The following is a 25051-nucleotide window of genomic DNA, read 5'->3' on the forward strand; positions in this document are numbered from 1 at the left end:
TCATCCTCAAGTCCTCTTTCTCTCCCACCCCATGACTGCAGCCCTCCAGCAGATCTCATCATCTCTCCCTTTAAAAGTCAATGCCAAGGACTTCCCTGATGGCACAGTGGTTAAGAATCCACCTGCCAATGCAGGGGACACAGGTTTGATCCCTGGTCCGGGAAGATCCCACATGCCACGGAGCAACTAAGCCCGTGTGCCACAACTACTGAGCCTGCGCTCTAGAGCCCACAAGCCACAACTCCTGAGACCATGTGCCACAACTACTGAAGGCTTTGCGCCTAGAGCCCCGTGCTCTGCAACAAGAGAAGCCAGTGCAATGAGAAGCCCGTGCACCACAATGAAGAGTAGCCCCCACTCGCCTCAACTAGAGAAAGCCTGTGAGCAGCAACGAAGACCCAATGCAGCCAAAAATAAATAAGTAAATTTATTTTTTAAAAAACTCAATGCTGAATTGGACCACTTCCTGCCACCACCCTGATCCATCTCACCCTCACCTCACCAATATTGTAGAAGCTTTCTTCCCCTGGTCTCCCTGCTGCTTCTCTGTTCCCTGCAGCTCTCTTCAAGTGGCAGCCTGATGGACCCTGTTAAAACAAAGTCAGACCCTGTCATTCCCCTGCTCACTACCTTCCCAGGTTAAGCCTGACATGATCAGGTCCCTGTTGTCTCTCAGAGCTCATCTCCTAACCCTGGACCTCTAAGCTGTTGCACTTGCTGTTCTCTCTCTCTGGGTGGTTCTTCCCTCATCTGGTGCATGACCCCCTCTCTCACTTTCTTCAGGTCTTTATGCAATTGTTGCCTGCTCAGAGAGGCCTTCCCTGACACCTCTAATTAAATTGCATCCTCCTACATGTGACAGCCCCTGTCCCCTGCCCCTGCTTTATCTTGGCTTTCAGTACTTGTAAGTATCAACTGGATTAAATATATTATTTTACTCATTTATATTGCTCCTCATCTTGAAGCTCTGTAAGGATAGGAGTTTATTGTGGTTTGTAAGCTCTGTTGTTTGCACAGCATCCAGGACTGTGCCTGATACAGAGTTGGGTGCTGAGAAATCTTATTGATTGGTTGACTGAATGAATGAAATATCAGCAGTAGGTCCCAGCCAATGGAAAGCCCAAGCACAGATCCTACATTGGTAAATCGAAGTGGATTTGCTTATCTGAAGGCCACAGAAGGAAGTTGGCATACGTGGCAGAAAGTTCAGCAACGTTCGTTCTATCATTTAGGAGTGTGTTTGGCTGCAAGTAACAGAAAACACTACTTCAAGAGTTTAAACAAATGAGGTTTGTTTTTCTTTCTAACAAAAAGTCTGGAGGGGACAGTCCAGTGTACGGATGGTGTCCCCATGATGCCGTAAGGGACCCAGGCTCCTCCTGTCTTTCTCCTCATCCTTAGTGTATGGTTTTGGTTCCCATTCTCATTTTATATTGGAGTAGAGTTGATTTACAATGTTGTGTTAGTTTCAGGTGTACAGCAAAGTAATTCAGTTATACATATATATATCCATTCTTTTTCAGATTCTTTTCCCATATAGGTTATTACAGAATATTGAATAGCATTCCCTGTGCTGTACAGTAGGTCCTTGTTAATTATCTATTTTATATATAGTGATGTGTATGTTAATCCCAAACTCCTAATTTATCCCTCCCTGACACATTTCCCCTTTGGTAACCGTAAGTTTGTTTTTGAAGACTGTGAGTCTGTTTCTGTTTTGTAAATAAGTTCATTTGTATCATGTTTTTATATATATTTATTTATTTATTTTTGGCTGTGTTGGGTCTTCGTTGCTGCACACGGGCTTTCTCTAGTTGCGGTGAGTGGGGGCTACTCTTCCTGTGGTGTGCGGGCTTCTCATTGGCTTGTCTTGTGGAGCTCGGGCTCTAGGCGTGCAGGCTTCGGTAGTTGTGGCACACGGCTCAGTAGTTGTGGCTCGCGGGCTCTAGAGCGCAGGCTCAGTAGTTGTGGCACACGGGCTTAGTTGCTCCGCGGCATGTGGGATCTTCCCGGACCAGGGCTTGAACCCGTGTCCCCTGCATTGGCAGGTGGATTCTTAACCACTGCACCACCAGGGAAGTCCTGTATCATTTTTTTTTAGATTCCACATGTGTGATATCATATGATATTTGTTTTTCTCTGTCTGACTTACTTCATTTAGTATGATAATCTCTAGGTCCATCCATCAGAGCCTGAGTCCTTAACCCCAGCCTTCGCTAATGCCAGCCTTGGGCCTCACTCATTGTTCATTCACCCAGTCATCAAGCAACAAACATACTTGGACTGCCTATTGTGTACTTAGGTGCTGTGTTTGTGCCCAGGGATGTAGTAACAGGTGAGATGGACCTGGTTTCTGCTCTCTCAGAGATTTTGGTGGCTGGTAAGGCAAACAGACATTGAATAAACAATTATTAGTTGAGTGCATGATAACAGAAGGGCAATGGATGGACCACAGAACACACATAAGGGAGATGTGTTTCTGGGAGGGTCAGGGAAGGCCTCCCTAGGTGGGTAATGTTTGAGCCGAGATCTAGGGATGATAAGAGTTAGCCAAGTGAAGACTGGGGGCAAGGTGAGGGGGTCGGAACAGGAATTCAGGCATCGAGGCATGGTATGGGGAAGAGCCATACATGTTGGAGAAGTAAAGAAGGACAGCTGTACTGGGGGCAGACACGTGGGGCCTTGTAGACCATGGGTAAGGAGTTTAGTAATCACTGATGTGGTGAGGAGCCATGGAAGAACTTCCGCCAAATGGGAAACACAGTATGATTTGCATTTTGAAGAGACCTCTCTGAATGCTACGTGTGGAAAGTAGATTGGAGGCATGGAAACCAGTTAGGAGGCCATTCCAGGAGTCCAGAGACCAAGTATGCTGGCTGAGGTAATGTCAACTGAAAGAAGACTTCTGGTTTTAGTAGTACAGCAGACTAGATGATAAGGAAAAGTCCCTTATGGCTCAGCACAGCACAAAATGCTGGATAAAATATAAAGAATATCTTTATATTCATAGGGCTGAATGGTAGGAAAGTAAGGTAATTACATGGAAGTGAGCAATAAGATAACACAGGGACTTCCCTGGTGGTCTAGTGGTTAACAATCCGTCTTGCAATGCAGGGGACGCTGGTTCGATCCCTGGTCAGGGAACTAAGATCCCACATGCCATGGGGCAACTAAGCCCACGCACCCCAACGATAGAGCCCATGTGCTCTGGAGCCCTCACGCACGACTAGAGAGCCCGCTTGCTCTGGAGCCCATGCGTCACAACTAGAGAAGCCCGCGCACTGCAACAAAAGATCCTGCTTGCCACAACTAAGACCCAATGCAGGCAATAAATAGATAGGGAGGGAGGGAGGGAGGGAGGGAGAGAGAGACAGAGACAGAGAAAGGAAAGAAAGAAGGAAGGAAAGAAAGAAAGAAAAGGAAGAAAGGAAGGAAGAAAGAAAATGAAGAAAGAATGAAAAGAAAAAGAAAAGAAGGAAGGAAGGAAGGAAGAAAAGAAAAAAGAAAAGAAAGAAAACACAGACCCACAGGGCTGAGCAAATGCTATAGGGGGTATTGGTCCTGGGCTGTGTGCTGGTCATTATGGGGTACAGGAGACAAAGCATAGGGCCTGAGCAGCACAGGGGTGAGATTGGAAACCTCCTCTAAAATCTGGGACTTTTCAGTGGTAAAAAAAATTGCTCCACAGAGAAAATATGTGGAGACATTTGTCTGTCTCAGCCTTGATTGTGAGTGAAAAATGTCCTCTCTGAGAACTCCTAACCAAGAACTCACATCCTTAACCAGTTTGGGGCCAGAATTCATACTGATCTGTGTGGCCCCCAAAAAATACAAGCAGAAAAGTTAGTATAAAGTGATGAGTGGTGGGTGCCCTCCGCCCCAGCAGAGCCAAATCTTTTCTTGTGGAACATCTTTTAAAAACAGACCTTAGACTTCCAACAGGCACATCAGCTCCCAACCAATTAACAAAGATACCAGGAAACAAGCCACTGCCAGGAGAAACACAAACTATAGAATCAGACCTACAATGACCAGAGACCTTGGAATTAACAGACGAGAATATGTACAAAGCACATTTATTATGTTTACAGAAATAAAAGAAGTAATTGAAGGTACAGTGAAGGAACGAAAGCTAGTTAGGATTGATTAGGCAGATTTTAAAAGAACCAAATAAAATCTCTGATGATAAAAATAAATATCATCATGGCAATCAGAAACTCATTGGATGGTTTAAACTCCAGACTAGACACTCTGAAGGAGAACAGTGAACTGGAAGACAGATCTGAAGAAATTACCTAAAGGAGACCACACTGTGATAAAGTGCTTGAGGATATAAAAGAGAGGCTAAGCCTCTCTTAGGAAAGAATAACTAAAACAAAGGAAAGTTTGTTTAGATTATTTAGGTGATAGTAGTAAAACTTGGCTGTGAGGGTCAAAGGGAAGAGAGTGTTGAATATGACCTCAGGTTTCTGGTTTAATGGTTCCTGGAAAGGACTTCTGTAACTCCAGTCTGCATTCAGTCTTCCTTTCTCTAGGCTCAAAGAAAAGGAGGAACACCAGTTCTGAAATATCTCCCAAGAAAGTGAAATGGCCCAGCTGCGCTTCCTCTCCCCCATCATCCCTTCTCTCAGAAGGTGAGAGTTCTGAATCTGAAGATACCTTCAGTACCTGTGAGAAACCCAAAGATGAGAGTTCTGCTCAATATGGGGGAAAGGAGGGTCATCTGACAATGTTTGAGGCATCATGCCTCTGCTCAGGCATCACGTACGCCTGCTTGGACCCTCCTCCCAGGATCCTCCCCCACCTTCCAGCCCACAGGCTCCCCCTCCAGTCCATCCCTACCTGGCCAGAGGTGACCTCACCCGTCCCTGTTCACAGCCCCCTACCGTCCCCGTCGCCCCACTGTCTGGGCTCTTCAGCCTGACCTCTGAGACGATGGTCTGGTTCCTCCTTTAGCTCTCACCACAACCCTGTACACAGAAAACTCACTTTTGGAAATACTTTTTAGGGTTTTCAGCTTCTGGTCTTGGCTAAGTCTGTTCCTTCAGCCCTAGGGCCTCTCCTCTTTCCAGCACTCAGGGTCAGATCTCTAGGAAGCCTTTCCTGAATGCCATAGGCTGGATCAAGTCCACCTCATCTCCCTCCATAGCCTCTCTGTCCTCTTTGTCTGGGCTCCCACAGTGCCAGTGATGTCCTCATTTGAGTTCATGTCTCCTCCAGGCTCTATGTCCCTTTCTGCCTCGCTTGCTGGACTGAGAGTCCCTCGTGGACAGGGACCGGGTGGACTCATTTGTGTATTCCCTGTGCCAGCCAGTGAGCAGGGAAGGGTGAGGACCATATGCCCGTCTCCTTCCCACTGGGTCTTCGGATCTCAAGTCACAGCCCTTCGGTGTCTCCTCTTTCTCCCTTGTTATCTCTGGGCCCCACGGCCTCATCCCATCTGTGCCTTGGGTGGATGGCGGCTGGGAGGAGTGAAGCAGGGAATATCTTTTCCTGTGTCCCTATCTCACCACACCGCCCGCATTGTCTTGCCAGTCTAGGAGCCCCTCAAAGGCACGGCCTCAGTCTAACAAATGTCTTGTCCCTCTTCATGCTCAGCACAAAACCAGGTCCTGTTTTAGGATGTTTTGGGTTGAATGTCTGGAATGGTTTTTTTTTCCTCCCTGGCAAACTTCTACTCGTCCAATAGGACCCAACTCAAATGTCCCCTCCTCCATGAAGCCTCCCCTGACTTCTGCAGGCACTGTCAGTCTCTTTCTCATATTCCTCTGTACTGCCCTGTCTCAGACTCAGTTCTGACCAGCTGTGTCCAGGTCAGTCTCCCCCACCAAATTAGAGGCTCCCAAGGGAAGGGTCCAGATCCAACTCACGTCCGGGTCCCCAGCTTCAGCACACAGGATCCGTGGAAGGTCTGAGGAAGCTTTTGTTGAATGGACAAATGAATAAATGAACAGTATTATGAGCGCCGTCTGATTACCCACCCAACTTTTCTCTCCCGGATGCCGCCTTTTCTTTATTCTCACCATCCTCCTGCAGGGTGCTGGAGCAGATCCCCAACCTCCCAGAGCAGCCCTCAGACAACCAGGCAGAGCCCTCAGGCACTGAAGCGGAGCCGGGTGACCACCTCGCTCAAGGCTTTGCCAGAGAGGACGGTGCTGATAGACAAGAGTGGGCAGCACTGGAAGCTGAGCTGCCTCCAGAGCAGGGATGGCCAGGGCATTCTCTATGAAGGTACACTCTGTCCACAGGTGGGCAGGTGCTGGGCTGGGCTGGGCTGGGTCGGGCCATCTTGGAGCCAAGGCAAAGGGGAGGGAACCACTTTCTGAGAATGGAGATGGAGCCGTATCCCAGCTGCAGACCTGCCTCGAGGCAGCTTTCTCTTAGAGCTGGGACTGCAAACCTATGCACCTACAGCAGCTGGGAAGGTAGAGTAAATGAGTGCAGGAGGCTGGGAGTCAGGCGATTGGGAGTGGTGGGGACTGTGGCCAACCAAAGCGCATGTGCCCTGGATAAAGAGGACACTCTTCTCCACCGCCACCTACTGTTGTCACGTGGGAGTGCAGGCCCAGTGTGGCCGGAAGATAAGGACAGTGATCACTGTCTGTCTGTCCTGCAGAGATAGGATGGACCCTCCCTCCAAATTTGGTTTGAATGTTGAGACCGATGAGGATATGAAAGGTTTACTGCTTGTGTAATTGAGATCTCTGGTGGGGGTAGAAGCTCTGTGAGAACAAGGAAGAGCACCTAGCCCCGGTTTTTACTGTGGTTAAGGGGCAGGGCTGGGGTGAGGGTTCTGCCCAGGCCAGGGCCTCATGTGGTTTGAATCTCTGCCATCACCAAAAGAGGGAGCTCCAGGCTTTCTTATCAGTGGGACGGGAAGAAGCAGGGCTGGGCTTTGAAGTTAAACAAAACAACAGTTAAACAAAAAATGCAGCAAGACAACTTGTTACAATGAAGGAAAAGATAACTGCACTGGAAATGTTAGTATTAATCAACCTAGCATTAACTGAGTGCTTACTCCAGGCCAGGCCTTGTTCTAAGCACTTTATGTGGTTTTATGAGGTTTTTTTTGCATTTTTAAAAATTGAGATAAAATTCATATAAGATTCACCATTTTAAAGTCTACAGTTCAGTGGGTTTTAGTAGATTCACGATGGTGCGCATCCGTCACCACCATCTAGTTCCAGAGTATTTCTGTCACCCCAAGAGGAAACCCTGTACCTTTACCAGTTACTCTCCTCCTCCCCCCCCAGCCCCTGGCAACCACTAATCTACTTTATGTCTCTGGATTTGCCTATTCTGGACATTTCAGGTAAATGGAGCGATACTCTCTGTGGCCTTTTTTGTCTGGCTTCTTCCCCTCAGCACGATGCTTTCAAGGTCCAACTATGTTGTCGCCTTTGTCAGAACTTCCTTCTGTTTTATGGCCGAGTAAGATTGCAGGGTGTGTATATATCACATCTGGTTGATCCATTTATCAGTTGGTGGATGTTTGGACTGTGTCCACTTCGGGCCATGATGAATAATGCTGCTGTGATCGTGCGTGTACAGGTTTTCACGTGGATATATGTTTGCTTTATACTTCTTAACCTGTTTAATTCTCACGACAGCCTCATGACGTCAGCAAGGTCATTATCCCCATTTTCTAGATAAGGAAAATGAAGCCCAGGGGTGTTAATGACTAGACAGAGATCTGGCTCCAGAGAGCTTCCAAGCTTGCAGGAAAAGCCAGAGATCGGGATTTTGAGAGGAAATCTCTGATTTGGAAGCACCGGCCGGCCAGACACGGGTGCCAGCAATTTCGAGCCTCAGGTTGGCCATCCTGCCTTAGAGCCTGGGCAGGAGGGCAGGGCAGCCACATTTGAGACAGACCCAGGTGGGGACTTCCTGGTGGTCCAGTGGCTTCCACTGCAGAGGACCTGGGTTCGATCCCTGGTCAGGGAGGTAAGATCCCACGTGCCATGCGGTAAGGCCAAAAAAAAGAAAAAACGGACCCAGGTGGAGTCGTGACTGGGCTCTGGCACACTGAGTGAGCCTGGGCGAGCAGCTCTGCCTTGATGTCCCAGTTGGGAAAGTGAGAGGTGGTGTCCTGCCCACCTCCTGGGGCTGTTGGTCCCAAATGGTGAGAAGGGACAGAGGCAATGAGCTTGGAAAACGGTAAAGGGATCTTCTCAGGCGGAGGTAGGTAGCATTAGTCATGGAGGGACAGAGGGTGAGGGAGGGAGAGAGGAGAGCATAAAGGGACACTAGGGAGCGCTCACTCCATGCCAGGCACTGTTCTGGGGCCCATTTAATGCTCCCAGCCACGCTAGGAGGGAGACACTCATGTTACTTCATCTTACAGCTGGAGCACAGAGAGGGGAAGCCACTCGCCCAAGGTCACACAGCCTCAAAGTGACAGAGCTGGGATTTGAACCTAGGTGTAATTCGTAACCATTACACCACAAGAGAGGGAGGGAGGGAGGGAGGAGGAGGGAATCGGGGTGAGAAGGAATGAGAGGAAGAGAAAGGATAGAGGGGCAGAACCAACAACAAGAAAGGCTGGGGAGAGAGGATGGGGAGAGGCCCAGAGGACCGGGAAGGAAGAGGGAGAAGAAAGACAAACAAGGCAGGAGGCATCTGAAGGAAAAAAAAACCAGCTGTGTCCTCACATCAGAAACCCACAGTGGAAGGTTAGGAAGGAAATGCTCTGGGCCGTGTGTCTTCACCTTTTGTGTCTCGGGTTGTTTGATCAGACCCCTTCCCAGCCCGGTGCGAGGTCGGGGTGCTGGCTCGGGCACAGTGGGGAGGGGGCTGCGTGTAGATGTGCCTCAGGGCGGCGTTCCCCCAGGACAGGTTGCCTTTGGCTTCTGCCAGTTTGCACCAGTTGGGAAGATGTAGTTGAAAACAGTGAGAGTACAACAGCAGCAGCAACCAGAGTGGTGATTTTTATTATAGCAGCTGAGCTGACGCTTCCAGCCTGCTCTGCGCCCCCACCCCCGCTAAGTTCTCTATGTCTGTTAGCTCACCTGATTCCCATAGCAGCTGACGCTTCCAGCCTGCTCTGCGCCCCCACCCCCGCTAAGTTCTCTATGTCTGTTAGCTCACCTGATTCCCATAGCAGCCCTGTGAGCTGGCACGCGCTCTTACTTTGTGAAACACTGAATTATAACGTCATCCTCCCTGGTCTCCCTGGCCCAGTTTGGGAGACCTGTCACCGAGGCAACCATGTAAATCCCTGCAGCTGCGGTATGCGTGGAGAATTGTTTCTGAGAAGCAACTGGGATTCAAGTCCCGGCCTGCCCCCCTGTGGATGGAGGTTCGGGGCTTGTATTCGTTTCCTGTGGCCACCATCACAAATCACCATAAACTCAGTGGCTGAAGACAGCACACGTTTATTCTCTTCTAGTTGTGGAGGTCACAAGACTGAAATCAGTCTCACGGAGCTAAAGTTAAGATACGGGCGAAGGGACTTCCCTGGTGGTCCAGTGGTTAAGACTCCGCACTTCCACTGCAGGGGGCACGGGTTCGATCCCTGGTCAGGGAACTAAGAACCTGCATGCCGCGTGGCACGGCCAAAAAAAATTTTAAAAAAAGAGAGATATGGGTAGGGCTAGTCCTTCCAAGAGGCTCCAGAGGCAAATCCGTTTCCTTGCCTGTTCAGCTCCCAGAGGCCGTCTGCATCCCTCGGCTTGTGGCCCCTTCCTCCATCCTCAAAGCACATCACCCCAGGTTCTGCTTCTACCATCACATCGCCTTCTCCTCTTCTGTGGTCAAATCTCCCTCTGCCTCCCTCTTTATAAGGACCCTTGTAGGATTACGTTAGGGCCCCCTGGATCATCCAGGACAGTCAGTCCCCACAGCACAGGACCCTTAATTTAATCACACCTACAAAGACTCGCCATTGGTTCTCTCTACCTGCAGCCCCTTAACACGACGTATCTCTCCCAGTGGCTGCCCTGAGCCTCTCCCTGGTCCTCAGTTTCAGCTGCTCTGGGAGAATGGTTGCCTCCCTTTTCGAGGGGTTCCCCAGGGGTCCTTTAGGGCTTGTTTTAAGTACACAGTTAACTCAGCCCTGGCACCCTTGGCATTCATTGTGGGGGCTGTCCTGTGCACGATAGGGTGTTTGGCAGCATCATCGACCTTCACCCATCCCCTCTCCCAGTCGTGACAACCAAAACTGTCTCCCGACATGGCCAGATGCCCGCTGGGGGGCAGAACCGCCCACGGTTGAGAACCACTGAGTCAGGCCGTCCCGGACGTGCCCTCCAAAGACAGAGAGACCCTGTCAGCTGGTAACTGTCGGGTGGAATCACTATTCTTTTATTAAGCGCCTTTCAGCTGTGCCCACAACAAAGGTTGGGCCAGAGAAGGGCAGGCCAGGCAGAGGCACGGCACAGGCAAAGACTCAGAGGCTGGAAACCCACGCAGGAAGCGTCAGGATCCTGGTGTTGCTGACGGTGGGGCCTGGGATGCCCGGAGTCCCCATCCAGGTTTGGGGAGGCGGGAAAGCATAGGCAGACCGGTTGAGTTAGCCTTCTGCCTCTGCCGGCAGCTCGTTGTCTGATCTTCCTCGAGGGATGTCATGACCTTGCGCCTCAGTTTCCTCACCTGCCAAATGGAGAGTGTAATAACACCGACCTCACGGGGTTGTCGTTAAGAGAGTTAAATGAGTAGAACGATGAGCAGGAAAATAGCAAAAGCACCGTATAAACGCTTCCTGTTGTTATTCTGGTTATGATGGATCCCAGCGCAGCATTGTTGCTCCAAGTTCAATGTCGCCTGTCTCTTGGCCATCAGAGGCTCCCACCTGCCTGCCTGCCACACCCCTGTCTGCATTTGTCACACGTAGGGACTTTCCATACACGTATCAGGTTTGCATCAAGCAGGGGTCTCCCAGGTCGCAGGGTCTTGGCCCTCGGCCAAGCCCACTGCCCTTCCTCCTCTGTCGCTTCCTCTGTGTAATGGGAATTGCCCAGCTGACTCCCCGGCGTCGGCGGGAAGGCCAGTGAGAAGAGTGGAGGGGAAAAGCACTTCATAATCTGCAGAGCAGTGCAGGAAAAGCATATTTAAATTACCAGCTGTTCTGCCTGCTTCCGAGTGCCAGGCATGTGGTTCGTTGACTGGTGCTTTTCCTCGGACCCTGAGGTAACTCTGAGGCAGGTACTGTTTTTATGCCTGAGAGGTGCCCCGGCCATTTCCAGCATGCCCCTCAAAGATCCCCCCCAAATCCCCTCCGCACAGGTGGGAAGGACGCCTCTCACCCCCAAGATCCATGATCTTTCCACACTTCCCTCCTTTAGGCTGGGCTCAGGTCACCTTTGGCCTTAAATCTGTAAGCCCTGGTTCCTGCCCGGCTCCAGCTGGAGCTTCTTGAAGGCAAGGGTGGCTTCTAGGTAACTTTGTCACCTCCCTGCCCCTTAGCTCAGTGTCTCAGACAACACCAGCCTGGATGGTTAGGAAGGGTGGGAAAGAAGAGAGAAAAGGGAGGAGGATGCAGAGAGCCAGCTGGGATGGATGGCGATGGTTCGGTTCATGAGCTCCTGGGGGTGAGCTAGACCTAGGCCAGTGCCGCTCTGCCACCTACCAGCTGTGGGCCCTCGGCTGATTATATTTTAAAAGCTGCCACATACTGAGCGCTCCCGGCGTGCCCAGTGTGATGCTGGGCTGTGGTGGGGGCATCATTGAGCAGCTCATACAAAGGGTGAAGCTGGGGTTGTTCCCTGGCGGTCCAGTGGTTAGGACTCCATGCTTTCACTGCCAAGGGCCCAGGTTCAGTCACTGGTCAGGGAACTAAGATCCCACAAGCCACGCGGCATGGCCAAAACCAAAAACGGGTGAAGCTGGCTATGATTCCTGCTCAGCTGGTACTGTTGTTATTCCTGCCGACCCCTCTGAATCCTTGCATCCAGTCTCAGGGGTGGGCTTCATTAGTCCTACTTTACGGACATGGGGCGGAGGCCCAGAGAGGATTAGCACCTCACACCAAGTCACGGAGTTGACGGAGGGGCTGGGCTTGAGCCCGGATCTACGTGGCACAAAGCCTCCCGTGTCACTTGGCCTCAGTAAGCTTCGGCTTTCTCGTCTCGTCCGTCAAGTGGAGCTAACAGGGAACAGTTCTTAGAGCTTTCTGAGATGCTTTTCCCAGGTTATAATCCTCAAATTTGGCTCAAATAAAATTTTCCATTTGTCTCTTTAAAAAAGGAGCTAACGACGACAGCCACCATAATAGTAATAACAATAACATTGTATTAGACCTTCCTAGGGCCGTCCTGAGCATTAGAAGAAACAATGTGCGTAAAGCCCACACTTAGCACGGGGCAGTAGACTTTGCAGGGTTTGTAATTAAGCAGAATGGGGCAAGCATGCAGGTGTTTATGAGGAAGTGCCCCAGGGATCAGCACCTGCAGAGGGGAGGGGGAGGAAGTGGTGGGGCAGGGGGGAGACATAGAGCGCTGGAGCAGCCCAGGGATCGCCTCGGCTGGCCCCATGGGGGCTCTGGAGCAGAAGCGGTCCTTCAGTGTGGTTCTGAGTTAGGCCAACACGGCTGGGCCTTTATATCCCCCTCCATCAGCCTTTGGCTATGGGCCGCCCTGGGACTTGCAGCTGAGGGCATCCCTGAGGGACTGAAGGCTGCTGCAGTGGCCTCTCCAGGTTGCGTGGGGCTAGGGGAACAGGTCCTCCTCCAAGGGGATCTGCGTCCATCACACGGTACTTATGCATTGTTCAAAGACGGGGATATTGAATAGTATCCCCGGAGCTGAGAAGGAACTTTGAGATCGAAGAAAACGAAGTGGACAGCTCCATAAAGTACAGTTACGAAGTTTATTGTGGGTACCTTACATATGGGTAGGATCCTGCGGACAGCGATCTGGAAGCATTTGCAGCTGCACTCTGTGCTGCCAGAAGGGGTACAGGGGATTTAAAGGGGCCAAAGCTAAAGATAGAATCTGACTTCTAAGGGGGAAGCACGTCTGCGCCAACAGGAGCTGGGTTTTTCCTTCCCCTGGGGGGTCTCATAACCATTATTCCTCGTGGACCGTGAACCATCTGTGTCAGCAAAAGTCATTCTTCCAGTTTTCAGAGGAAGGCTTAAAGTTAATCAGGAACTTATCTGGCTTGGGTGCGTTCCTCATGCGTAGGCTAGAGCTCTGTCATGCAGAAAGGGGAGGGGGTAGGACAGTGGGCCTAAGATGACCCTGACAAGATGGAGTCGGTGTGGTTCAGCCACACACCCATATATGCAGACAAATGCATACAGCTGCTGAGTCAGGGGCCCCAGAACCACCCCTGGGTTCAGTGATTCACTGGGGGGACCCACAGGCCTCAGCCTATAGTCATAATTTATTATAGCAGAAGGATACAGCACAGTCACCAAAGGGATAAAGCACATGGGGTAAGTCCGGGGGAACCAGCGCCAGCTTCCGGAGTCCCCTCCCCTTAGAGTCACACGGGATTTATAACAAGCTGTGACGTCACACATGAAACGCTCATTAGAGGAATGATCATTAGAGACTCAGTGCCCAGGATTATTGTTGGATGCTGGTCCCACAGGCACTCTCTGCCTAGCAGGTACCAAAATTCTACGCTCAGAAGGAAAGCAGGTGTTCAGCATAATGGTTTGGGCACCGGGAGCCCCTTTTATTGGTTAGGAATCCTAGAACCTTCCCAGCTGATTCGCAGACACCAGCCGAGGTTCAGCCTTGCGCGCAGGCCTTTCGGAGGAGAGCAGTCTCATGTTTAATTACCCTTTGTGCATAGCTGTGTATTAACAGAGAGAGAAAGAAAGAAGCTGTTGAAAATAGGAAGGAGCAGATCATGAAAGTCGAGAATGCACTTGACGCTGTGGGAATCCGTTAACCACAGCTGCTGCTCCTTACTCTGAGGACACTGACCCTGACCTTCCCTCTAGATGATAACCTTGCTCCTTTCGTCCATCCACAGCTGAGCCCGACTCCACCTTTGCCTGCGAGTCAAGTCTCGGAAAACAAAGATTCTCACTTAAACTAGTGAGTGGCCCCGGGGGGAGCGGCACTGAGGGGATGGCCTGGGGCTTTAGCAAATGCACCACTGACCTCCAAGCCCCTCTGTGGGCTGGGCAAGCCAGAGAGCACAGCCTTGGCCTTCAAGGAGCAGTGGGACCTTGGGTGGGGCACGTTTCCCTCTGGGCCTTGGGTTCTTCTACATGGGGCCCCTCAGAAACCGCAGTCGGGTCCACCCATGAGCCCTGGCTCTGATGCTTTCTGGCTGTGTGTCTGGGCAAGCGCCCGAAACCTGGGACGGCTGGGTTGGGTGCCCTCCCTTGGCTCTAGATGGAGGCCCTGTGAGTGGTTCAGAGCCAGTGCTCCTGAACCAGGCTCGCAGATGAGTGATAGCACCTGCTTGCTGAGAGCCTGTCCTGCGTCCAACCCTGGGCTAAGAGTTTCATAATCAAACCTGTGGGGTGGTTACTGTGTTTCCCATTTAACAGATGAGGAAATAAAGGCTCGGTCGCTTGCCCAGGGACGCCCATTATGAAAATTGCTTTGTTCACTGCTGTATTGACAATGCCTAGAACAATACTAGGCACATAATAGGTGCCTTATAGAAAGAATGAGTGAATGGCAGAGCTGAGATTTGAACCCAGTTCTCTTTGACCCTGTGCCCTGAAGAACCCAGCTGTACTAGTTGTGTTTAATTAAAATATTTGGTTTGACTGCTTGGAAAAAATGACCCAATGTTAGTTATGGCTTAAACAAGTATATTTTATTGCTTTTCCATTTAACAGTCTGGGGGCAGTGGTCCAGGGCTGATATGACAGTTTCATAAACCAGGGGCTTACTTTCCTTCTCTCTTGTTGCTCCAGGCCCCTCAATCTATAACGTTCATCTCATGGGCCGAGATGGCTGCTCCACCTCCTACCATCTCATCTGCATTCCAGCCAATTGGAACAGGAAAAGAGGAAGGGGAGTGCCTGCCCTAGCCCTTTAAGGGCGTAACCTGGAAGTTGCCCGTGTCTCTTCTGCTCACATCCCCATTGGCCAGAACTTGGTCATGTGGGCATTCCTCACTGCAAGGGAGACTGGGAAATGTAGTTTTTAGCTGAAGGGCATGTGTCTAGGGAAAACTTGTAGATCCTATTGTAAAAGAAAAGGAACCTGGGCAGTGACTCAAAGTCTCTGATATATGTTCACATGGAGCACCCTAGGGAATTTGGTTCTGATGTGCAGGACTTGGGGAACCTGGGTTATTGCTGGCATTACCCTGGGGTAATCCATGGCCAGTGATGACCTTGGAGCCCTTGCCTAAGAGATTCCAGTGTGACAGCCTTTTCCCCTCTCCTCCTCCACTAGGATGCCAAGGATGGGCGCTTGTTCAACGAGCAGAACTTCTTCCAGCGGGCCGCCAAGCCTTTGCAAGGTATTCCTCAGGGAAGTGGGCAAGTGGGGGAAGAGTTGGGGGTACCGGCTTGGTCAAAACAACTGGCTTCTCCCTGAAGGTGTGGGAAGGGTGGGGATTAAATTAAAGGCCCAGGTTTGCTCCCATCACCCCTCGGGCCTCAAGCCCCAGAGGACAGACAGCGGACAATGGGCTGAGGCTGGCTTGTCATACCAGCTCTTGAGCGCCAAGTATTAAATTTTCACAAATACTGCAGGCCAGTTATTAAAACATAGCCATCGGACTTCCCTGGTGGTCCAGTGGTTAAAACTCCGTGCTCCCAATGCAGGGGGCCTAGGTTCAGTCCCTGGTCAGAGAACTAGATCCCGCATGCCACAACGAAGATCCTGCGTGCTGCAACTAAGACCCAGCACAGCCAAATAAATAAATAAATAATTTTTAAAATAATAAAATTGCCCTGCAATCTTTCAGTCATAGCCATCTTAAATAAATAAATAAAACACAGTCATCATAAATTAATTTTATCAATTTACAGTCAAATTAGGAGCAAGGGTAATAAATACTCAAAGCTCATCCCTTCCTAATTATTTGTCTACATTTTCTATCATCTAGACTTTTTTTTTTTTTGGCCACGCCTCTTGGCATGTGGGATCTTAGTTCCCCGACCAGGAATTGAACCCATGCCCCCTGCAGCAGAAGCGCAGAGTCCTAACCACTGGACCGCCAGGGAAGTCCCTACTATCTATATTCTTGAGGTTGTTTACATTCACTGTATCTGTGTGGTGGAAATACCATGTAAGGGCACGCTACTGCCTCTCTTTCTACCTCAGTCTTCCATGATACCACATTGGTAGCTTGAAATTGGCCATACTGGGAAGTATTTACACCACAGAAATCAGCAAACACGACAGATCAAGGCTATCTTTCCCCAGACAACCAGCTGTTAAACTTTTATCAGCACACCGCTGGATCTGTACCATCCAACTGAGATCCTGGAAGGTGGGCAGACATGTAGTGACACCTTGACCAGTTTAGACACTCCCCGATCTCATTAGCTCTACATAGGAATTCAGAGGTTACGCTGTCGCTCTTACCTTTTCCACTCACTCCAGATTTGTCAGTGCTTTCTCCTATGTTCACACCCCCTATCGTCACCCCCCTCGCTGTCATGCACCCACAGAGGCGACATCACCAACCAGGAGACCCAGTGTGTGGCCTGGACTCGGGGGCGCTCTGCTTCTGGTCTGGGAACGGGATGCTGTCCATTGTGGGTGCAGGGCCAGGTGGGCCCTAACCTCTCAGGCCCCTGCCTCCCACAGTGAACAAGTGGAAAAAGCTGCACTCGACCCCCCAGCTGGCCATCCCCACCTGCGTCGGTTTTGGCATTCACCAGAACAAGTACAGGTGAGTCACTTCACTTGCCACTCGCCTCACTGGCCCCTTCCTTTCTCTCCCTGTCACATGCCCAGGCATGGCTGGGACCCTGGAGCCGTTGACCAGATAGTTGCTTCCTTCCTTCCCCCAGCCTTGAGCCAGGCTGGTCCCCCACCAATCCGAAACCTTCATCTCACCCAGGACCGGGATCTGGTAGCCCCCAGCCACACCCCATCCTTGGTGGCTTGTATTCCATCCCCTCCCCTCATCTCTCCCACTTGCTGGGACACGCATGTCTTCCAGGTTCTTGGTGTTCCCCATCCTGGGGAGGAGCCTTCAGTCGATCCTGGATGACTACCCGAAGCATGTGATGTCAGTGAGGTCTGTGTTCCAGATGGCCTGCCGGCTGGTAAGTCCCTGAGAGTTGCAGGCTCCCATCCAGAGGATGGCCCCCCAGGTCCTATTTTATCCGTCTGTTTGCTCATTGACACGTTCAGCCCGCACCTCCCTCTGCTGGGCACTGGGGCGAGCACGGTGACCAACACAGCTGAACACCAGGCTGTTAGAACCAGAGTGATAAGTGGGACTTCCCTGGCGGTCCAGTGGTTAAGACTCTGCACTTCCAGTGCAGGGGGCGCGGGTTCAATCCCTGGTTGGGGCACTAAGATCCTGCATGCCGTGCAACACGGCCAGAAAAAAAAAACAGAGTGATAAGTATTGTCAGGAGACCGTAGCAGTTGGAGGAAGGGTCCCAGCCTAAATTGAGGGGTTCAGTTGAACTTCCTGGTAGAGGTCATTTCTAAGTCAAGAGTGGGAAATAGCAAGGTGCTGGGTAGAGTAGGAGTGGAGATGCATGGGAGAACATTCCAGGCCAAGGATATAGCTTAGGCAAAGGCTGGTGTGGGAAAGAGAGCACAAGACTTTTGTTCATTCATTCCTTCCTTCATCCATCGTTTCATTAAATATTTATCAGGTCCCTGCTGGGAATCAGACACTGTCCCGGGGCTGGGAGTACCATGGGGGGCAGCACAGTCATGGTTTTTATGTCTAGTGGGAGAGGATGATATTAAATCACAGTTGCACAAATTGTGAAAAGTGCTTTGACTAGAAGTGATGGAGAATAAGAGGACCCAGTGTAAATTGCTGGAGGGATGGAAGTGGCAAGGGAGTGACACATCAGGTGAGTCCTGAAGGTCATTACGCTCAGAGTGTCTGCAGTGGGACGTGTAGAGGGGAAAGGTAACAGCTGAGGGTGGTGTGGAGAGCTCAGCAGTGACCAGATCACGCAGGACCTTGAACACCAACCTGGGGGACCGGGACTCTGTCCCGAGGGCGCTGGGGAGCCACGCGAGGATTGGGAATAGGGGAAGGGCAGGGTCAGCTCTGGGTGTAGAAAGACCCTGTGGGCCGTGTGGGGACGGGCCGGAGGGGTGAGATGGAGGCTGGGTGAGGTCAGCACAGAGAGGACCAGGCCTGAGGAGGAGCTGGGCTGTGGGGATGGAGAGTTTGAACAAGCAGAACTTGGTGGGCAGTAGAGCCTTGGAGTCGACGGGGGCTTGGGTTGTAATCAAGATGTAAGGAGTACCTGGGCAGTTCAATATATGAGCTCGATGGAAAAGTCAGAGCTAGAGATCAGAATGTAAATTACTTAGCTAAATGTATTTCTGCTTCCTAGGGCAAATGAGAAAAAACCTCTTTGATGTACATGAGTGCTGGGTTTTCTTTCTTGCGGGGGGTCAATAAGTAACCAGCTTCTTCCCCTCCTGAGATCAGCCAAGAGATAGACATAAGAGGTCAACGGAAAACCAAATATCACCTTTAATGCTGAATTTTTCAAAAACCTAATTAGAAGCCATGCTTAGGTGTGCTGATGCTTCACTTAGGAGTAGTCAGGCTTGGACCACCGCCACCCCCATCACAAGCAGCACCACGTGACCCCAGGCCCAGCAGTGGGGGTTCCCTCCGGAGCTTTGCATCAGAGCCTCTTTGTGTTAGCCTGCTGCTCAGGAAATGCTTGCTTGCTTCCCTCCAGCTGGATGCCCTGGAGTTCCTCCATGAGAATGAGTATGTTCACGGCAATGTGACAGCTGAGAATATCTTTGTGAATCCAGAGGACTTGTGCCAGGTAATAGCCAGGTCCTCCTCCATCCTGGGGGCTCTCTGGGCTCAGGATCTCACCTGTCTCAAAACCTGCGTTTATTTCACAATGCTTATTGCACACAAAGAATTGCTATCCATCATGTATAAAGAGTTCCTTCAAATAAATAAGAAGAGATGAGTGACTTAGTAGAAAAATAGACAAAGGATAGGAAAAGCAGTTCATAGAAAAAGAAATCCACAGGTTAGTTAAATGTATGAAAAGATGCTTAACCTCCCTAATAGTCATAGCAATTACTCTTAAAATACACTATTTTTACCCTTTGGGTGGACAAAATTAAAAAGAAAAATAATATCTCCTGCTGATAAGGATGTAAGGAACTAGGAATTCTTTACATACTATTGGAAGTATGAAATGGGCAACCTTTTTGGAAGGTAATTTGAATATAGCAGTCAAAATTCAAATGCATATGTTTTTTGATCCACCGGGTCCTCTTTTAGGAACGTATCTTATCCATATATTTGAAGATACATGTACAAAATGTTCCTGACAACATCGATTGTGACAGTAAAATTGGAAAACCTCAAATATATACTCCCAGTAGAGTACTAATTAGTATTTTAAAGTAAATTCTAATTACTCCTGCTAATGACAGAAACCCAATTTAACATGCCTTAAGCAAAAAAGAAAAAGGAAAAAAAGTTTAAAAAGGGCCAAGTGCAATTTATTGCTCCATGGAGTGGAAAAATCTAGGACTTCACTGGCTTCAAGCATGGCTGAATCTAAGGACTCAGACCCAGTCATTGGGAAGCTGGCTCTTCCATTTCTGGGCTCTTCTTGTGTTTGCATTGCTCATAATCAGGCAAACTGTCTTCCCTGTGGTGACAAAATAACCACCAGCAAATGAGGCTCAAATCCCCTCAGTTTAGCAACCCCAGTGGAAATAGATCAGGTGAGCCCCACCTCAGACACATGGACTGAGAATTGGAGAGGGGTGATCCCAGAGAAAAACCCTGGAACCATATTAGTCAGAGCTCTCTAAAGAAACAGAACCAATAGAATGTGTATGTGTGTGTGTGTGCGTATGTATATAAGGGAGAGAGAGAAAGAGATTGATTATAAGGAGCTGCCTCAAACAATTATGGAAGCTGATCTAGGGACCTCGATCTGCAGTCGGCAGCCTGGAGACCAGAAGAGCTGATAATGTGTCTCATCAGATCCAAAGGCCTGGAAACTAGAAGAGGTGATCGTGTGATTTCCAGTCTGAAAGCTGGCAGGCCCGAGACCCAAGAAGAACCAATATTTCTGTTCAAATCTAAAGGCAAGAAAAGGCTGATGTTCGGCTCATGTGGTCGGGCAGGAGGCATTCATTCCCTTTCACTCAGCCTTTGTGTTCTATTCAACTGATTGGGTGAGGCCCGTGCACACTAGAGAGGGCAGTCTGTTTTATTCAGCCTACTGATTTAAATATTCATCTCATCCAGATACACCCTCACAGACACACCCAGAATAACCTTTGGCTACATGTCTGGGTACCCTGTGGCCCAGTCAGGCTGACACATAAAGTTAACCATCACAAACTGTGACCAGAAGAAAAAGATGTAGGTCTCACATGGACAAAGCCAACAGTTGTCTACTCTCCATTCGGCAGAATAAGATGCAGCCATTAGGGACTTCCCTGGTGGCGCAGTGGTTAAGAATCCACCTGCCAATGCAGGGGACATGGGTTTGAGCCCTGGTCCAGGAAGATCCCACATGCTGTGGAGCAATTAAGCCCGTGCGCCACAACTACTGAGCCTGCGTGCCTAGAGCCCGTGCTCTGCAACAAGACAAGCCACTGCAATGAGAAGCCGTGCGCTGCAGTGAAGAGTAGCCCCCGCTCGCCACAACTAGAGAAAGCCCGCGCGCAGCAACGAAGACCCAACACAGACATTAATTAATTAATTAATTAAATTTTTTTTAAATGCAGCCATTAAAAAGCTGATGTGGCTAACTTTGTGTGTCTAGTAGATAAGGGCTTTTTGTTTTAAACTCAGTTAAGCCTCCTAACAGCCCTGCAAGGTGAGGACTGTCATATCTTCATTTTACAAATGGAGGAATCAAAGCACAGAGAAGTTTCATAATTTGCCCAAAGTTGTATGGCCACTAAAGGGCCAAGCTGGCATTGGAACCTGGTCTGTCTGGCTCTAGAGTTAATACACTGTTGAAGTGCAGTAAGCTGTGTGTCCAGCAGGAGGTAGAGTGTGATCCACGTGTGGGAAACTAGAGCCCCCTCCCGGACCACATGTGTTTACTGATTATCGAAAGAAAATGATTTGAAATAACACATAAGAATCTATATTAATGGTTACTTCTGGACAGTGGGTTTAGGGGGGCTGAGCAGTGATGGGGACAGTTGGTTTGTGTTTTTTCACACCCTTGTGTACTGTTTGGCATTATGTTTCAAATTGCACCCACGATTGAAATCTCTGACTCCAGAATCCAAGCTCCTAACCTTCAAACTGTATGGCTTCTCCCCACGTCCACACAGGTGACCCTGGCAGGCTACGGCTTCACCTTCCGCTATTCGCCAGGTGGCAGACACGTGGAGTACAACGAAGGCAGCAGGACTCCACATGAGGGGGACCTTGAGTTCATTAGCATGGACCTGCACAAGGGATGTGGTAAGAGGCCAGAGAAGGGATTCGGGACCATGGAGACATGCTTCTCGGACAAGGGCAGTTGTAGGTTTTCACAGCCACGGACAGCAGATGGCCAAACACAGGAGTCAGACTGAGCCAGGGAGCCACAGTAGGGATTCAGGACCATGGATAGCGCCCACACACATGAGGGCATTGTGGGGCAGTAGTCCAGCGCCAAGGGCAGTGAGCAGTTGACTGCAAGGAAGCCCTGCGGCTCCAGAGGTTCACGTTCAGGATCTCTGTAGACTTGGAACGTGAGAGTTGCCCAGGAGTCATCTAGGAGGGGCTGTTGAGTAAGCAGTTGGCTGTCCACGTCAGCAGCACAGGAGCGAGGTCTGGATGGAGACTCAGATGTCAGCAGTATCTCAGGAGTTGTCAGTTGAAGCCCAGGGATGGGAATGAAATTATCCAAGGAAGGTGTATGGGGAGAGAAGAGAGCACTTTGAGAAGAAGATTCCTTGAGGAGGTCTCGGCCTCTCCTTCCCAAACCCCTTGATATGACCATCCATGTGCCTGCCTGCATCCTCCCACTACACTAAGCTCCCCCAGGGAAGCGATGGTGCCTGTGCCTCCAGCACCAGAGGGCGAAGGTCTGGCAGAGTCAACTCTCAGTGTTCGTTGAATGCTTATGTGGAGTGTTGTCTACATCATGTGGTTCAGGAAGCAGAAGAAAAATCAAACCCTGCTGTCTCCTTTGCCCTCCCCTACTGAGGGAGGCTGAGTTCAGTGCCCATCCTTCTGCGTTCCCTCATGCGCTGTTCTGTCTCCTCTATAACCCAGATGATCCCACGCTATAACTGTCTTTCCACTGGACTGTCAAGGGCTGGGACCCTACCAAACTCTTATCTGTGTTTTAAGAATGTGGGAAGGACTCATTGAATAAATAGGTGCATGAATGAAAGACAAGTAGATGAGGGAGTGAGCTAGTGAAAGCGGGGATGGAGGGATGGCTGAGGGAGTGAATGAGTGATCGAGAGACCCATGAGGGACTGAGAGTAGGTGAGTGAGAAGTGAATGAACAGACGAGATCCTGTATGTTTGGGTGGCTGAGTGTGTGAGCCCATGCTTGAGTCCGTGAGAGAAAGGAAGGGGGGGGCGTGTCAGTGAGCAGGACATCTGGACTGAGCCGCCACCTCCTCTCCTCCCTCCCCAGGACCCTCCCGCCGCGGTGACCTCCAGACCCTGGGCTACTGTCTGCTGAAGTGGCTCTATGGGACCCTGCCATGGACGAACTGCCTTCCCAACACCGAGGATATCATGAAGCTGAAACAGAAGTGAGTCTGGGGGTCAGCAGAGCCCATCACTGCCCAGCACCCCTGCAGGGGGGACTGAAGCTCAGAACCCAATAGGGAACAGAAAAGAGGGGGAGGCAGCATCTGGCAGAGTCAAGGCCTCTGCAGTTCTCGGGAATCTGCTCTGCCGTCCATCACAGCAGACAGGCGCGTGGGCTCTGGAACCACACTGCCTGGGGTCAGACTCCAGCCCCACTGCTGCAGGGTGTCGGGTGAGCAGCTTAACCTCCACAAGCCTCAGTGTCCTCCATCAGGTGGGATCCTGTTAGCACCCACCTCAGGGGGCTGTGGAAGGATTCGGGGGAGTCAGGTACGCAGCACTCAGCACAGAGCCTGGCCTGTAGAAAATGCTCACAGCGTACAGGACACCATGAGTCATTCGCTCCCACGGGGACCCACAGGCAACCTGAACACTTTGGCCTGGGCCCTGCCTCGGCATCTGGCAGCACTGGCCTCTTACATGCTTCCCTCACCTCTACATGTAAAAGCGCCGGGTCCTGCTGGTTCTGTGTTAGATGCTCAGCACCAAGGACAGAGGGCACCTCGGTGCCAAGGGAGGTGCTGCTGAGTGCGCGGTCAGCACCAAGGACAGAGGGCACCTCGGTGCCAAGGGAGGTCTCAGCACCAAGGACAGAGGGCACCTCGGTGCCCAGGGAGGTGCTGCTGAGTGCGCGGTTCAGCACCAAGGACAGAGGGCAGCTGGGCTCAGAGGGAAGCAACACAGGGGCTTTGGTCTTCAGCACCAAGGACAGTAGACGGCTAGATGCAGGGAAGCTCTGCAGGTCCACACATTGGGATTCAAGATCTGGTATAGGCTTGGGGCAGGAGAGTTGCCCCAAGAGGAGTCATCCAGGAGGGGCCATCCAGGAGACGGTTGGCTCTCCCATCTGAAGTGCAGGAATGAAGTCCAAACGGAGCCTTAGACCCCAGCAGTGTCTCAGGAATTGTCAGCAGAAGCCCTGGGAGAGGATGAGAGATTATCCAGGAAAAGTGTGCAGAGTGGGAAGAGGGAAAACTCTCTAGTGAACAGCATTGAGTCTGTCGTACTTTTCAGTTCTCAGCATGCTGTGTTGTTGGTTCCTGTTGAGCCTCTGTCTCATTTTATTTTGCCCCCTTTATTATCCCCCAACTTCCTTCTCTCAACTGTGGACACACATACTTGATGAATATATGTCCTACCGATATGCTTGCGTAAATGTACTTGTATCCTTAAACTTGCATGACAGTGGTGGCACTGTGTGTATTTGACTTGCATAAATGGTATTCTGTTCTGAATCTCACCTGTTTCTGGCTTTTTTCACTCAACACTTTAACCGCATCATTACACGTGCATCAAGTTTACTGCTTCTGACTACTGCTTTCAAATAAGTTTGTATAGACACGTCTGTGTCCTTAAACAACATATGATGAGTGTATTTAACTTGCATAAATGGTACTGTGCTCTAAACTTTATTCTCTTTCTTTCTTTCACTCACTGCTATATTTTTTAAACTTTACATTGTTAAAGAAGCGCAGTGCTTCTCCTCAATTAATTTTAGGTGTAGCTGTGTCCTTGAAAAATATGTTGTGTTTGAAATGTGTTATGTTTGATTTATGCTGATCGAACGCACACCCAGATGCCATGCCCCAAATCTCACCCTCCTTCAGGTTTCAGCTTAGTCGTCAGTCCCCGGGGAGCCCTTCCCTCGCCCCCACTGCATCAGGTCTCCTGCTTGTTCACGCTCAGAGGAAGGGACGCCTGTCACATTGGCCTGCCCGTAATGACCTGTTCAAGGCTGACATTTATTGTATACTTTCCTGTGCCGGGCAGTGCGCCCAATGCTCCCCTGTGTCGTCCTCAGAGCAGCTCTGAGGTAAGTGCTCTCGTGATCTGAAAGCACAGAGAGCTTCGGTAATCAGCCCAGGTCACACAGCTGATTAGAGTTGCTCCCAGGCCATTTGACTCCAGAGGAGGCCCTTTCACCTGGAAGCTGGTGTCTCCCAAGTATGGGAGGCCCATCGCACGTGGATTGGTGGTGTTTGGTTGTTACCATCCTCCACTCACCAAATACTCAGTGAGCACCTCCCATGCACCAGGCTCTATTCCAGGGCCTGGGGATACAGGAGTAACTAAGGACAAACATCCCTGCCTTCAGGGAACTCACATTCTAATGGGGGAGATAGACAGTACAGAGACAGTGAAACACACAGCATGGCAGAGGTCAGACGGTGGGGGCCATCAGGTCGGAACCCTGGGTGGCCATCAGGTC

At 50.4% G+C, this 25051-nt stretch overlaps 1 protein-coding gene across 18 annotated transcripts in view; it reads left to right on the forward strand.

Annotated features, from left to right (window-relative positions):
- Nucleotides 1-25051, forward strand: part of VRK3 (VRK serine/threonine kinase 3) — a 70092-nt gene that overhangs the window by 7294 nt on the left and 37747 nt on the right. For 13 of the 18 annotated variants that reach the window (XM_060289701.2, XM_060289703.2, XM_060289704.2 and 10 more), the window contains 9 exons: nt 4521-4634; nt 6037-6231; nt 13924-13988; nt 15312-15378; nt 16677-16761; nt 17035-17140; nt 18764-18856; nt 21360-21492; nt 22664-22784. In XM_060289701.2, coding sequence (XP_060145684.1) covers nt 4521-4634; nt 6037-6231; nt 13924-13988; nt 15312-15378; nt 16677-16761; nt 17035-17140; nt 18764-18856; nt 21360-21492; nt 22664-22784 — 979 coding nt within the window. The remainder of the gene's footprint in view (nt 1-4520; nt 4635-6036; nt 6232-13923; nt 13989-15311; nt 15379-16676; nt 16762-17034; nt 17141-18763; nt 18857-21359; nt 21493-22663; nt 22785-25051) is intronic. The other 5 variants (XM_060289711.2, XM_060289709.2, XM_060289720.2 and 2 more) reach the window with 3 other exon arrangements.

Source organism: Globicephala melas, chromosome 19, assembly GCF_963455315.2.
Source record: "Globicephala melas chromosome 19, mGloMel1.2, whole genome shotgun sequence".
Taxonomy (NCBI): Eukaryota; Metazoa; Chordata; class Mammalia; order Artiodactyla; family Delphinidae; genus Globicephala; species Globicephala melas.